We start from the raw sequence: 15,040 nt of genomic DNA, 5'->3' as shown, positions 1-15,040 counted from the left end.
ATCATCCGGATATCGGCAATCCATCAAAAACCCGTTAGAGTGTCGTGTGCCTCTGTGGCGAAAGGGATCCGCTCATGTCCGGTGGGTTTACCGGTGATTTTTTTTATTTGTTTTCTCTTTTACTAATGGGTTAAAATCCCTCACCTTAAATTAAAATGAATCACCAATATATTCGGTGTGATAGGATACGAGAATCCATAGTCAAGAAGGTGTATCATCTCGACAGTACTCAATACTTACTACTCCGTACACATTATACACTATTAGTGTACTTACCGTGCTTAGTGTGCTTAGTGCGCTAGTGCGCTAGTGATACAAGGCTGCCTGATAGGTACTTTCTCCGTATACTCCGTACGGAGGGTCACCTGGCTCCGTCGGCAAGGATCTAGGATTCAAGATCCCGGCACAATGCCGGGGCAACTGCCATTTCGGAGTATCAATGTTTGTTTCATCTTTGGGGAAATAACCTAAACATGTATCCGGTCTGGAGTATCGAACATGCCCAGGTGTACATAAGCCGCTCCGTTTGCCAGACGGGACGGATGAATGGATCCATAACTTGATTTAATGGAAGTCAATTCCGGAGAAGATCGTCAGAGAGATCTGTAGTGGACCAGCCTCCAGTTTATTGACCATTGCATACATCCGTACAGCATATAATTATTGCATACATGATCGAATGTATGATTCATAAGCTACGATATCAAGAAAAAGTGTAATATCCAAGTCCCGGGGGCTTGTCGGGAAATCCCACAAAGTTAAGATCCTTGCTAGACACGCTACTTCCCCCGATTCCCACTTTTTCCACGGAACTGCTTTGTGTCCCGCTCAGGGAATGATGAGCATGTTTTGTTTGAGATCGTCTATCTCGAGGGCTAACCGAACTCCTGTACTCCGTAATTATATGATACACATCCAATATGACCTCCATGTTCAACAAATCGGAGATCAGGGATATCTTCCCTTCACCTCCTTACCGTCCCCCTAACACGGAGTTATCTCCAGATTACTCCCCGAGGAAACCCGGGCTGGAATGGAGACGGCTGTCGACTGATCTGACACATGCTGATTTTCGAGTGACATGAAAAGTCAAAAGAAAAAGAAAAAAGAAAAAAGCAAAAGCAAAACCCTTACAGAAGAGACCCGAAATAGGGAGCGGTGAACCCCTGTTCTAATTGATAGATCATATAAATCTGATTCAAGATGGAAATGTATTACGATTCAAATCATCGAGAGAGTACGAGATTAATAATATGTGGTGAATTAACGGCCCGATCATTGGGTATCTTACAATGGAGCCCCTGTTTGCAGTAGATATCCACTTCTACGCAACGGTCCAAGGGCAGATGAGAACAGCCAGAAGACGCTAGGCAAAGAACGGATAGAACGGATATGAAATATTAATGGGTCGATTCTAGATGGCTTTCACATGCAGCAATCCAGGAGAAGAGCGTAAAAAGAATGTGATCGGAACACATCCGGAAGGGTGGTGTAACTATATATGAGCAAAGGTACGATACAAAGAGATGAAGAGGATAAGCGTAAGAGAATCAAAGAGGACACGAGAGTGAAGAGAAGAGAAAATGTAAAAGATCAAATAAAAAGGTGGAAAGTGGATGGAGTGGAGAGGTTCTATTCTTCCATCGACCTTCCAGGAAGTTAAGGCAAGTCCCGGCCTTCGACCGAAAAAGTTCCCTTTAGCCCCTTCGACTATTTTATCATTACACTTACTCTCCCTTCTTTTAATATCTCACCTCCCTTTTTCTTTTCTTCCTTAAAACCTTTCCCCGGAACCTGGTCACTGTGTGGACCCGCATACCGGTCTTTCGTCATTATTATCCAGTCATGCCTGGCGACAATGGATTAGAGATGCTGGTTATTGCTTGATCAGGTCCACCATGGATTTCATTGTAGGTAAAAACTAAATTCAATATAGAGCTTGCACTGACCTTTCGAAGCTTTCTTTGACGCACTTCTGCGAGGTGCATGGTCCCACCTCTATCATTTGCTCGCAGGTTCTACCTTTTTCATGCCCGCAATGTCACCCCGAATCCGACTCCCCTCAGAGTACTCCGGCTTCGGAGTCTCGCTTCGATCAGCGATCTCACAAATCTATTGATTCCAAGTCGCCCAGAATCGAAGATCACCCATACTTTCTGAAAGGACACCCGGCCTCCCCCGAAGACAAATCTAACCGAGGTGGTGCAAATGGCGACACCTGCGCCAGTTGCAGCTTGTCTCTTCCGGAAACTGTGAGCAAACAGCTACCTCCCGGTGCTCCTGGAAGCCGCGACGCCAAAGGCAATTCGACTAGTCCGGTGCTTCGCTCGCGTGAGCTCGTTTACTCATGTGGCAACAACCATTCGGAATTGGATGATGAGACCGATTATCACACTCATGCCTCTCCTCCCGATTCCCTTCACTCTGCCTCGGTGACCTCCGATACCTCATGTCACACACACATCCACACCTATCTCTCCCAGCGAGGACCGCCGAAACCCGCTGACTATGCACTTCTCCGACGCTCCTCAATTCGCACCCTCAGCTGTGAGCTCTTGCCCCGAGGACTTTCCTCCGGGCCCATTTGTTTCGGCGACGGAGTCGCTGGTTACACAATTGCCTACATTTTCCGTCTTCCAGACCCTATGGCCCGCGGCAAGCGACGCAGTTATGCATTGGTCGCACTGGCGGGGCGAGATGCCGGAAGAGCATTCCGCGCATGCCCCATTATCTGGCGCGCTTTCGGCCGCATTGCAACCAGCATCGTCAACGCCGCTGAACGCTTCCAGGAAGACGAGAAGACCCGCGATGAACAGAACAACCCCGGAAGACAGCCCGGTCGCCAGTATCCTCCTGTTTCCTCCTTCCTCACTGGCCGCGGTATGGATCCGGCTGGCCGGCGTGCAGCCGGCCAGATTCGTGCCCGTAATTTGGCCGAAATTGTTGGCAATGAATACATCTTTACCGAATTACATGCTCATTTCGTCGCACTTCTTCAGCAGCTAGGCTCAATGTTTGGCGGGATCCCTCTCAACGAGGAACGTTTTGTCTGCAGCACTATGGGGGACGAAGGAAGCGCTAGTCCTTCTCAGCCAGTCCTTGTATCCCAGGCAAGACAATCAAACGACAACCAAAGGTTTGACGGCAACGCCATCGATGTGTCAAACCTCGAAATTTCCGCGGGACCCAAGGCGATCCCCATTGCGCCTCGCCGGCCTGTCATGGCTTGAAATATTCTTTTCATCATTTGCATGAACCTCTTATTGAGATACCCGCCTGCTTTGTTCTTTTTGGTTTTTCAGGCACTTTCAACCTTGACCTTCTTTCTTTTTTTTTATGTGCTTTTGTCCGGGTTAGCAAGGAGTTTCGACCGATTTCTGCATTGCTCATTCTGCACAAGGATTCGGCCTATTTTCTTTTTCTCTTGCGTTATGGGTATGGGCATAGACTATGGCGTCTGATAAACACGGAACGGAGTTTCTTGTTTTACCAGCCTTGATTTCATATTTTTCTCTGGAGGGGGATATGCCTTTCTTCTCTTGGGCACCTCGTTCGATCTTCACGGAGTTCAACGATTCAAGCACGTCTGTTTAGCGGGTTTCCATTCTGGTGACTGGCGCTAGGTTATGATTGAGATGTTATGATCGCACGAGGCATTCAAGAGATATGTATTCTATGTATTATTTGAACACGGATTCAAGGCCATTGGCCACTTTTTTCTTTTTCTTTTCTTTCTTTTTTTTTTTTTTCGGAAAGTCGAGTTGTATTGTATAGTCCGGAAAATTACGGGTAAAAATACCTTTTTAGGTTAATCCGACCGCGGCCACAATCAAATCAAACCTTGGAAAATCCCACCAAAAAGAACAGCAGAGACAAAAGACCCGCATCACCTCCCTCCTCCCTTTAGCAATATCAAAATGGTCGCCTTCGACAAGTGTGAGACCCGGCCTGCCCATATTGAGGCCATCCTCAATGGCCTCGACCGGTACAACCCCGAGACCACCACCGTCTTCCAGGACTATGTGTCCCAGCAGTGCGAGGACCGTTCATTCGACTGCTACGCCAACTTGGCCCTGCTCAAGCTGTGAGTTGGATTCCTTTCTTTTGAAATTGTATTGCGAAAACAAAAGCTCTACTATGATGAGTATCTTTTAAGCGTTTCCTATTACCTGACATCCCCATAATCTACTTGGGCATGTTGAGAAATTCTGTGAAGATACTGAATGGGAAGAACCCATGCATTGGTCAAAACCAGTAGCATCGCATGCTTCTCACGAACACTTGAAAGTAGTATCCTGAGATTCTTGAATCCAAGCTGACAACATTCCTCTTCGAACAATCCAGCTTCCAGTTCAACCCCCACCTCATCCAACCCGACACCGTGACCAACATCCTGGCCAAGGCCCTGACTGTCTTCCCCTCGCCCGCCTTCTCGCTTTGCCTCGCCCTGCTCCCAACAAGCACTTTGCCCTTCCCCTCCACCGCTGAAGCTCAATCCGCTTCGCAGACCTCCGACTTTGTCGAGTCCGTCCAGAAGCTCGCCCGTCTGTCCACCCTCCTCGAGTCCGCCCAGTACGCCCAGTTCTGGTCCACCCTGAACTCAGACGACCTGTACGCAGACCTGACCGCCGACGTTGCCGGCTTCGAGGAACTCGTCCGCATCCGCATCGCGATCGAGGTCGGAAACACCTTCCGCTCCATCACCGCCGAGATCCTCGAGTCCTGGCTCGATATCCGCAGCCGCGACGCGCTCGACAAGTTCGTCGTCGATGTCTGCGGCTGGAAGGTCGATGGCCCTCTCATCCGCGTGCCTACCAACAAGGAGAACGAGGCCCGCTCCGAGGTTAAGAGCGAGCACGTCGGCATCGAGCAGTTCGGTCGTGTCATCCGTCGTGGCTTTGAGTTGCCCGCATAAATGCTTACGGAAACTCATTGTTCTTGATTTTTTCTTCTCACGTCGATTCGAAATGTTTCACTTCTTTCCGATTTTCGTATCACCTTTTTTAAAATCCCCAAAAAGCTGTGCGAGGGAAAATTCGTTTCCCATCCATGACATGAGTTCATGAATCCCGACCCCGATCAAGTGACGAACCAACGATAGATTTCGCATGGAGGAGGGGCTCGGAGATGAGTCGGGACCTGGCGCATCTGGCGTTGTTTCTTTTTTTTTTTTTTTTTCCCTTCTATTTCTCTTGTCTGTATTGGATTCTTTTTTTTACTTGTCCATGCAAATATTTGCACTGGATAATATGAGGAAGAGAGAAAGATGTCATGTGCATACCATAACATAACCTCAGTCGTGTCTCCATGTAGGGCCGGCTTTGCTCCCAATATAAAAAATCATACAGAGCCAGTTCTAGATGTAGAAGCAAGGGAGATATAGCACGACATAGTGTCACTATAGAGGGTACAAGCTCAGATCACATCAATATTCAATATATCCAGCTCCTCCAAAGCATCACTAACTAGATTACAATTTAAATGGATTGATAGGAGGAACCGGTCCAGTGAAAGCCTCCCCAGTCGCCGCCACTGTCTTCCCATTATCAGCAACAACAATCTGACCATTAATCGCCGATGCCAGGTCTGAAGCCAAAAAAATAGCAACATTGGCAATTTCCTCCGGCGCACTGCATCGATTATAATAGTATTTCTGCTCTTCACCTATTCCAAACCCCTGATAGACACTAGCCGAGCGTTTCTGAATTTCCTCGACCGTCTTTTCAAGTTTATATTCCACACCTTCTTCAGCAAGTCTTGAAGTAGACAATAAGCTTGTAGCGACAGGACCAGGCGCAACGGCATTAACGCGGATATTGCTAGAGGACAGTTGAACAGAGCCGCTTCGCACGAGACCATTGCAGCCATTCTTCGCTGTTGTGTATGCCATGTCTGCAAATGCACCGCTGAGTGCTGCACACGATGAGGTAACTATTATATTTCCCTTTGGAGTGGGTTTGTCCGAGGATGTCACACTCATGGCCTGGGAGCCGTATTTCAGTGCGAGAAAGGTTCCGGTTTGCATGACTGCCATTGCGCGTTCGAATTGTGACACCGAGAGGTCGTTCAGACCACTCAAGCACTAGTTAGCTTTACTGTTATCGAGAAATGGAAATATATGAAATCACTCAAAACTTACCGATATATCACAAAACCTGCATTGGCAAAGTAGAAGTCCAAACGACCATAATTCTTCAATATATGTTGCATTAGGATAAGCGTCTGTTCCTCGGATGAAATATCGAGGATATGACATTCCACTGTCGTGTCGTATCCGGTGGCTTTCACAGTCTCTTGGAGATCTGCAAAGTAGCTCGAGCTGATGTCGCAGGCGTAGACGACTTTTGCTCCGGATTTTGCTGCTGCAAGTACTATAGAACGACCAATGCCATAGGCTGAGCCTGCGCCGGTGACAACACCGACTTGTCCCTCTAGAGTTGCTTCGACCATTGTGGGTAGATTGGTTGCTTTGGGGGTCTTGTTGGAAAACTGGCGTCCAGGCCAATCTTACTCAAATATATAGTGGATGGACGGACACTTGATGTCGCACAGCTACTCGATTTGCATCGGTGAATTATTCAATCCTGCATTGAATGCTGAGAGTGAGTCTGGCTGCGTCAGACTAAGACCGAATCGAACACCGTCTGCATTGTATGATTTGTTGGATCGGCTTTCCAGTTGACCCCAGGTCATCATAGCTTGAAACTGAAGTATATGTATGGTCAGAAAGGTCTATGTGGTTATGCCCAAAATTCTGCCGGGTGTAACTTCCTTCATATGTATAAAAACGCAAGTGGCAATAAACGTGTCCAGAATCTATCGAGTAGGGTCTGGGCACTCAAGGGCTTTCTGCTGCTTTCTTCCAAGATGGTGCATTACCTGTGTGGTTGTAGCGTTGTGGGGTCACCAGCTGTCAGCATTGCCTCGAGATATTTGGAATAAAACAACTTCCTTGCGCTTTTATCTCTCTTAGGATGGGAAACATCTTGGCGTGTGTATGTGGAGTAGATGAGGTTACTTACAAGTATTAGGTACCAACAAAGGGATACCCAGAGAACCGAAATGGCAAGAAGAACAACCGATGGTAGCGATGTCATATTCAACAATCGGGAAATGTAAACACTTACTTCCCCACTAACCCATGGCGATAAAAGACTCTGTTTCCTCTGCGTCTGGTCGAAAATCATGATATCGTTTGATATGGTATCTGCCATAGTTTGTCAAATACAAAGCTCAAGCCATTTGATTACTTGGGGCGACTTCATACAGCCAGTTCACCAGCCCAATGCCCACATTTTTGCAGCATGTGACAAACATGAGACCCTTGTTGGCCAACCCTGGCCAACCCGTTATTAGATGCAAGGGCAAGGACATCCGGCACAAGGCTCTCGAAGGCAGTATAGCTATCATTAATAAGTCGACAGGCATAATCAGTTGCTTCCTGTGGCCCCAATCCTTGATGATAGACGAGTAAAGGAATGATGTTATCCACATGTTTACAGCGCTAGACCTAGTCAGATGTCGAGGTTTTGTAGAACTGTTGACAGAACTTACCAATTCATTGCGAGCGGATACAATATCGTTGCTTCTATGATGAATCGTTTAGCAAAAGGTCTATATTACTTCGACCATATACATACAGTGATACCATGACGTTGATATGTCTCATCATTTCCTTTGGTACAGTATGGTTGATAAACCACGCTGGAAGAGCGATATCCTGTAAAATTCTGACCTGAATTTTAATAAGTTGCCGACAAAGTAGTGAGGGAAGACTCACAAAGCCTGCCCTATCACTGCATAGACACCTGAAGCTTCCATCCGGTCTTTTAAATAGACATCTAGGTCCATGATTATACCATTCTGAAATGCGTCTTCGAAGTTGACTACTCTCGTGACATATCTACAAAGTTCATCACAGAAGAAGTCTTGGAGGGGCTCTGTACCATTGATTAGCCAATAATTCCTCAAAGGTTGAACGAGGAAATACAAACATACCAAGCTCCGTTCCTTCTTGAAGCGGGAACCCTATGCCATAAAACGATTCAGCCAGAGTAACGGGGGGATCTTTCCAGTCAGGTGGCTGTTCTATGTCAGTCTTTCCTAGAAGGCCTTTCTGAATAATCCTTGACATCTCAATTCGTATTAGCTCTCGTTGCCTCGGCCCAGCATTGAAGCTGCCTAAATCGAGGGCTGTCTCACATTAGTTAGAAGCAACGAGATCACGGGATATGGAGGTACCGTCATCCCAAGCAAAAAGCTGGTGTGGATTCTTTGTTAGTCAAAGAGATGAAAAGGATGCTGATTCCAGTACGTACCCAGCTAGTGAATCTTGCTCCAATCTGCAAGTTTGACAAGTTGGCATCTGGACTTGCAGCTCGCGTGAAGTAACCACAGTCGGCAGTCAAATTACGCTTGTAAGCAGTGGGCTCCAGTAACCAGCTTGGGGTTTTTAGCATGGCTGAAACATATCAATCGACTCAATTTGCATACCGTTGACGCCATAGTTCCAGATTCTCCTCCACTTTTCCATCCAAGTCTGGAACCACTCTGGGATGCCAGGAAGGGGACAATGAATACAGAGATGGGAGTCGGACTACTTGATCCTTGAACTTCTCCAAGATCTGTTCGATAGTAGACATCTTGACGTTGTTTTGACTGGAGTGTAGAGTAAGTAGAGTAAGTAGAGTAAGTAGAGTAAGTAGAGTAAGTAGAGTAAGTAGAGTAAGTAGATTAAGTAGACAATGTTCATGAACTTCAAGAGAGAGGATACTAGGACTATATATAGGGAGTCGTTTCCCTCCCAAGACTAGTATCCATAAGTCAGTTTGTAATTGTTTCGCTGATCTTGTCTATTCTTGTTCATACACTCAGCCATCAAAGGTTTTCTGAGATATCAGGTGTTATGGCCACTGCATGTGGCACAACATGACGATGAACTATACCTCTAATCCAACGATGCTATTCAGACATCCCAAGGTTGTTATAAACATGCTTTCTACGAACACGGGGAATCGTCGTACAACTTTGACTTTTGATGCAGAGACTCGACAGAGGGATGCCATTTCCCGTATTTGATGTTAGACAAAAGTTACAAGGCGTTCCCTCGACAAAATATTGGGTATGCTATGTAGAATTCACTCTGAATATAGGTAGTAGATATTTGATTTTCCTGGTAACATTGCTATGTACAACGTAGGGTAGGCAGAATACTCTCATCTAATGCAAAAAAACATTACACCTACCGCGTCTCCTCCCACTGCACTCCAGCCCATTCCTCCCGCCACCCAGTAACGCCCAGCTCCTGCGGCGTACAGTTCTTACCACAGACTCCCATGATGATAGTGCCCCACTCCATGCCCGCATCGTCCTTTCCAAGACCAACACCAGCACGCCCCTCCTCAAGCATGCTGATAGCATGCGGCACAAGCTGGAACTCGAACACACGCTGACTTCCACAGTATTCACAAGCTGGCATGCTCCCTGCACCGGTTGTGGTGATCTTGGCATTAGAAGCACTGTGAGCATGCAGACGGGTACCGACTTCATCGCTGGTCGAGTACAGCAGTGGTGTACCAAGGAACTCATACCGCAGCACTTGCTCCGGGTTGTGCTCGAGGCGCATGGAGAACTTCATAAAGTCCTTGTCGAGCTCGGACTCGAAGGTGTCCTTGAGCTCGGGGCCGCCCGCACCTTCTTCTTCCATTGGTTCGATCTGCACATTATCTGGCACTGTGGGTGTAGACGGAGTCGAGAGAGTCTCGTATTCTGCGTCTAGGAAGAAATTCTTATACGGCGGAGGGAAGGCGGACTGCGCGGGCCAGGGCGCCGTTGTGCTCGATTCTGGTGTTTTCTTTGTCGCGGCCGAGGGGGCCGGTGAGGAGATGCGCACTTTGTCGGCGAAAGTTGAGGCCAGGGCGCTTTCAGACACGGTGGGCTTCTCGGTTGTAGGTGCCGTTGCCTGGACTGGGGTTGCGAAGGGGTTGCTTCCTGCGGGTGTTGGGCCCGAAGCTGATGAGAAGGGGTTCGGATTGGAGGTGACATTGCTTGTCAGGTTTGTTGCGCCGAACAGGCTTGCACCCAGGTCCTGCTTGGGTTGCTCTGATGCGACGGGCTTGGTTTCCTCTGCTTTCGCTTCAACCTGTCTGTTCTGTTCGCCGACGATGAATTTGCGCGCTGCACGGAATGCTCTTATACTGCCTGGTTTGCGGTTGCAGGGTTTTCTGGGGCAGCCAAATATGTATAGGCGTCTTTCGTCGGTTGGGAAATGATCGGGCAGGTCGGCGTGCAATTCGAGGAGGAGCAGCATTGGGCTGTTGCAAACTTTGCAATTGGCAAAGTCACCAGGTGCCGGGGAGGCATCATCAAGCCATTTCTGAACAAAAAATTGCGATTGTTAGTTGGAATGGGTTTGTATAGAGTGATCCCTCGCAGTGGTTACACATACAGGCCAGCCTCCAAGATGGCTGATTACATCTTCGACGACATCCTCAGCAGCATAGCCTAGAAGAACACCGGTATCGGTGAAGTCTTCATCCAAACTGGAGTCACTGTCGTAGGGATCCATCTTGAATTAATTCGGAGTTAAGTGAATCAAATCTGTGAAGCGCCCCTCTAAAAGATAAGCGATATGAAAATGCACCAGTCCTAAAGTAGACTAGCGTGACATCGATACGTCTACCAAGTTGTCCGCTCTTGACCCTTCGACCCCCATTCATCCTTTTCATCCATGGACATCTCATATTTGATCTGTATCTAATATCTGGCTAATCAGTATTGGCTATTCAACGGCAAATTAGCTCTGCCAGCTTCTAATACTACATAAATCATGCGGTCTATGCGACCTCTCTTTCTCTTCCTATACTCCATCCTACTCGTCTCCTTTGGTAATGCAGCAGAGCAAGAGCAAGAGCCACTGCGAGGAGCCGTTAGTGCAGCACCCAAGCGGGTGGCAGTAATTGGTATGCTTCTCTCTATACAATAAGTGTAAGACATACGGGGCTAATATCGTTCACAGGCGCCGGAGCTGCAGGCTCGTTTACTGCGTATCAACTGCGCAAGCTCGCAGATGAAGCCAACATCCCTGTCGATATCACCATCTATGAGCGTGAATCACATGTCGGCGGCCGTTCGACAACAGTCAATGTATTCGACAACCCAGCGTACCCTATTGAACTAGGCGCTTCCATCTTCGTCCAGGTCAATTATAACCTGGTCAACGCTTCCCGTGACCTTGGCCTAACGGTCCATAGTGCTGACCATGCAAGGCCTAGGGAGGCCGATGAGAGCATCGGGATCTGGGATGGAAACCAGTTTGTTTTCACGATGAAGAATTCGTATACCTGGTGGAATATTGGCCGGCTATTCTGGCGGTATGGACTAGCGCCACTACGTACTCAGAATCTGGTGAAGAGTGTTGTTGGCAAATTTCTCCGCCTTTATGACGAGCCCTTGTTCCCTTTCAGCTCTCTTACTGAGGCAGCTATTGCGGCTGACTTGATAAATGCCACTGCATCTTCTGGCAATGTGTTTCTCCAGGCAAATAGCATCGACTCGCTATTTGCGAGGGAGATCATCCAAGCGAGTACTCGAGTGAATTATGGGCAGAACCTACAGCTGATTCATGGCTTGGAATCTGTTGTCTGTATGGCTACGGATGGGGCGGTTTCCATTGAGGGTGGAAACTGGCGCATTTTTGATGGCGCGCTGAAGGCATCTGGAGCGAATATCAGAGTGAATACCACGGCCACAGAGATTTTGCGCAATGATGATGGAACTGTACGGGTATCCTCAAAGCTAAACACCGCTGCCAACTCCGAAAATGAGGTATTCGACGAAGTTGTTATTGCCGGTCCTTTGCAGTACTCGGACATCTCCATCTCCCCGCCCTTGGAGTATACCCCAGATGAGATTCCGTATTCCAATCTGCACGTCACGCTCTTTGCATCCCCACACCGCATCTCACCCGAGTATTTTGGCCTAAATCCAAATGCTCGAGCGCCTGAGACCATTTTGACTACTCTGCCCGAGGGCCTTGATCTGGGTTCGAACCCAGCTGGAGTTGGGCCTAGCAGCTTCTGGAGTATTAGTACACTCCAAACAGTAGATTATCCTATTGCGGAGTCTGATGATATACAGCAACACTACGTTTACAAAATTTTCTCGCCAGAGCGGCCCACGGCTGGATTCATTGCCCAAATCCTAGGGCTGGAGAGTGAGACTGCGGGGAACAATACTACCATTGGAGACCTCTTGAAAGGTGACATCAGCTGGTTCCATGAGAAACTATGGAATCCATATCCTCTTGAGTATCCGCGAGTGACATTTGAGGAGACTCTCCTGGCTCCAGGTGTATGGTATACGGGTGGTATAGAGAGCTTCATATCGACAATGGAGACCAGTGCGCTGATGGGTCGGAACGTGGCAACTCTTATGTTCCAGTCGTGGTAGAAGCAAGGACATCAGATATTGATACATCGGGGAGTCGGGTAACCGTGCCAAGTGCCCAATACACCCTCTGTGTGTTGGGCGCTTGGCACGGTTATCTTTGACTATGTGAACGGCGGACCTGTGAATTACTGTATGCGGTTAGCTTTGCCCTTTTAAATTTAGCTCCCCGATACGGTCCCAGTTGGATCTCCGTAAGCAGTTCTCGGAATTTTATTATTCCTCTTGCGTTGGTTATTCATGACTCCCTTACCTAGGTAGGTAGATAGTTAGTTGACTCCCTAGTTAGCAGCAAAACTTCCAAGGTGGTCGTACTTCTGTCGATCCCTCAAAGCCAAAATTGTCACTGTACTTGACATTGGTACTCATACACAAAGCAGTCAATTATCAAGTATCACTGCTCAGCCCTAGGCTTTCATTCTGACCCTTGTACACACATCAACTTCTCCCTTTTCCGAAAACTCATCACGTGGGTTGTTCCTCAACCAGCACCTACGAGATCATGCCACAGGCTTTAGAACCTGCGTTGGCATCATCCGAGAATATCCCCCTTGACTACGGATGCTCGAAATGGCGGATTAGTAGCCAAAGAGCCGCAGATTTGTATAGTTCTGGTACCAAGCTTTGGACTAGAGAGGATCTCAAAGATATAGAACAACAATTGGCCCAATCCTATTCCAGGGACCGATTTTCTGTTCGTCGAATTGATGGAAGCATAATTCAAATTTTCAATCCTTTATTTCAAGTACAGAATCCTATCTGGTACGTGGTTATAGCATTCTGACCTAATATCAGCCTACAACCTAACTTTTCCCGAGGAAACCCTATATCAAGTTCCAAGAATATTGGCGACTTGTGAAAGAACAACCTAACGGCCCAGTCGAAACCTACCTATGCTCTTACATTGTGGATTGGAGTAATCAGACGGCACGAAACTTTCGAGGGCTTATAACACAGCCTACACAAGTCTTTGACGCGAAAGACTTACTATGGCAGAATAGCACGACCTGCAAACAATTGATAACTTTAATCCAAGATTTACTCAATACCAACACTGTGAAGAAAGTCCTCTGCTTTGGGCTTGGTGATTTTTGCCGTTGCGCTCCTGAGTGGCTTAAGAAGCAGCAAGACTCTTGGGATCAGACCTCTGATGTGGAAAATGTAATGGGCAGTATGATCCAGCATTCGATGGCTCTCACTATAACTCAACTTTGTTGTGGCAATAAAATAGAGCCATTACCATTACTCACCCAGGACCCGGATTATACAGAGGCAGCAGAAACGATCCTAACCAAGAAAGGATTCAAAATTGTTGGACTCTACGGCGCAGGAGGATTCGCGGAAATCGACGAGGAATCAATCGTGATATCGCCCTTTGCTGCCGCCCCAGTGAAGCAGATTATCGCCGATCTTGCTCGTCCCATACTCATTATTTCCACTGGCTTTGATGTCTTCAATAGCAATGAGTAAGGTGGCCTTTATCAATCCTCGAATCTAGCTAACTAGGGCACTTCACAGAAAGCCATTGGCGGATGCTGAATCTCCGAGAACAAGACAAATGTGGCTTGATTATGATACCTTTAGCCTTCCAAGCCATTCTGATGATGTCGAAATAGGCTGTGCATTGAAAGGATTATATTTGTATCATAGACGCCAGCAACCTCTGGATTCGCATGGAGCTTGAGCTCACAGAACTTTATATCCAGGGATTGTGGATCACAATGGCCTTGAAACAAAGTTGAGGGTATTCCCAGCATGTGTTCGATTGGTGGACCAAAATGGCGTGAGGCTGCTCCTTCCGCGTTTCTCACCTCATACACAATTGATGCACACTTCCCTAATAAGAAGCTTCCTAGGAAGCTCACCAAAGTCATTGCAAAGCAATGTTTGATCGGGCTCAATAGTTGCACCAACGAAAAAGTAGAGGTAAAGCACTTTCTCAGAGATCCAGTTTAGATAGTAGAAGTCTCTCAGAACCATTATGTGATGTTGTTTGTGAGATTCAAGAGAAAAAATATAGGCTAAGATACTTCCTGCTTGGGGTGGACGGTATGGCAGATAAATACACCAGACACAGTAGCAGTGTCATGTAAGATACGATTTGGTTCTAATCTTGGAAATCGGGGATCGACAACACCACCTTTGAATACTAGGGCGCCAAGACGTTCCAAGGCATTAAGGGTTGAAGTGTGATTTGGTCCCTGTACTTGCTCATACCCAATTAACACTCGTATGGGCATTATCTCGGCCCCTTCCGGCTTGCCTTGGTTGATAAACAGCATCCGGAGGCATCGCGCAGCGTCAAGTGTTGAAATGTGATCCGGTAGCGTTTTGTAGCCAGCTGGCTTTGACTGTAATAGATTTGATTCCTTCCTATTTGGGTTAGTTTTACTTGTTTAGGTTTAGTCCCCAAATGCGCCCGACATGGAGATCTTCAGCGGCAACCCTAATTCAACTGGGATGTGTGTTGTAGCATGTATTCTGACGTCTGGTAAATCGAGTCTAGCTACGGTGCAGTCTGATGCTATGATCGCAATCCGAAGGAATTGAGTATTGTGTGAAGGCTGTTCCATTAGACTTCTGTATATATATT

General features: G+C 47.3%; 6 protein-coding genes across 6 annotated transcripts; 4 read left to right on the top strand and 2 right to left on the bottom strand.

Moving 5' to 3' along the window:
* Window positions 1–1,898: 1,898 nt before the first annotated feature.
* N7500_005538 (folliculin domain-containing protein) lies at window positions 1,899–3,230 on the top strand (the record flags this gene model as incomplete). The annotated part of the gene is made up of 2 exons (XM_056676682.1): window positions 1,899–1,910; window positions 1,959–3,230. 2 exons carry the CDS (start codon window positions 1,899–1,901, stop codon window positions 3,228–3,230), a joined length of 1,284 nt encoding a protein of 427 aa, XP_056531682.1.
* Window positions 3,231–3,876: 646 nt separating this feature from the next.
* On the top strand, window positions 3,877–4,915 carry N7500_005537 (CSN8/PSMD8/EIF3K family protein; the record flags this gene model as incomplete). The annotated part of the gene is made up of 2 exons (XM_056676681.1): window positions 3,877–4,084; window positions 4,345–4,915. The coding sequence occupies exons 1-2, from the start codon at window positions 3,918–3,920 to the stop codon at window positions 4,913–4,915; spliced, it is 738 nt and encodes a 245-aa protein (XP_056531681.1). The 5' UTR covers window positions 3,877–3,917.
* Window positions 4,916–5,470: 555 nt separating this feature from the next.
* On the bottom strand, window positions 5,471–6,450 carry N7500_005536 (SDR family NAD(P)-dependent oxidoreductase; the record flags this gene model as incomplete). The annotated part of the gene is made up of 2 exons (XM_056676680.1): window positions 5,471–6,074; window positions 6,140–6,450. 2 exons carry the CDS (start codon window positions 6,448–6,450, stop codon window positions 5,471–5,473), a joined length of 915 nt encoding a protein of 304 aa, XP_056531680.1.
* A 2,791-nt stretch (window positions 6,451–9,241) lies between these two features.
* On the bottom strand, window positions 9,242–10,567 carry N7500_005535 (small subunit rRNA maturation protein TSR4; the record flags this gene model as incomplete). Its single annotated transcript, XM_056676679.1, has 2 exons — window positions 9,242–10,375; window positions 10,448–10,567. The coding sequence occupies 2 exons, from the start codon at window positions 10,565–10,567 to the stop codon at window positions 9,242–9,244; spliced, it is 1,254 nt and encodes a 417-aa protein (XP_056531679.1).
* A 261-nt stretch (window positions 10,568–10,828) lies between these two features.
* Window positions 10,829–12,450, top strand: N7500_005534 (putative prenylcysteine lyase; the record flags this gene model as incomplete). Its single annotated transcript, XM_056676678.1, has 2 exons — window positions 10,829–10,961; window positions 11,018–12,450. The coding sequence occupies 2 exons, from the start codon at window positions 10,829–10,831 to the stop codon at window positions 12,448–12,450; spliced, it is 1,566 nt and encodes a 521-aa protein (XP_056531678.1).
* Window positions 12,451–13,611: 1,161 nt separating this feature from the next.
* On the top strand, window positions 13,612–14,131 carry N7500_005533 (uncharacterized protein; the record flags this gene model as incomplete). The annotated part of the gene is made up of 2 exons (XM_056676677.1): window positions 13,612–13,913; window positions 13,966–14,131. The coding sequence occupies 2 exons, from the start codon at window positions 13,612–13,614 to the stop codon at window positions 14,129–14,131; spliced, it is 468 nt and encodes a 155-aa protein (XP_056531677.1).
* Window positions 14,132–15,040: the final 909 nt, after the last annotated feature.

Source organism: Penicillium coprophilum (genome assembly GCF_028826855.1).
Source record: "Penicillium coprophilum strain IBT 35676 chromosome Unknown utg000004l_segment0_segment0, whole genome shotgun sequence".
Lineage (NCBI taxonomy): Eukaryota > Fungi > Ascomycota > Eurotiomycetes > Eurotiales > Aspergillaceae > Penicillium > Penicillium coprophilum.
The sequence above is the reverse complement of the archived record's forward strand: the minus strand, read 5'-3'. Positions and strand labels throughout refer to the sequence as shown.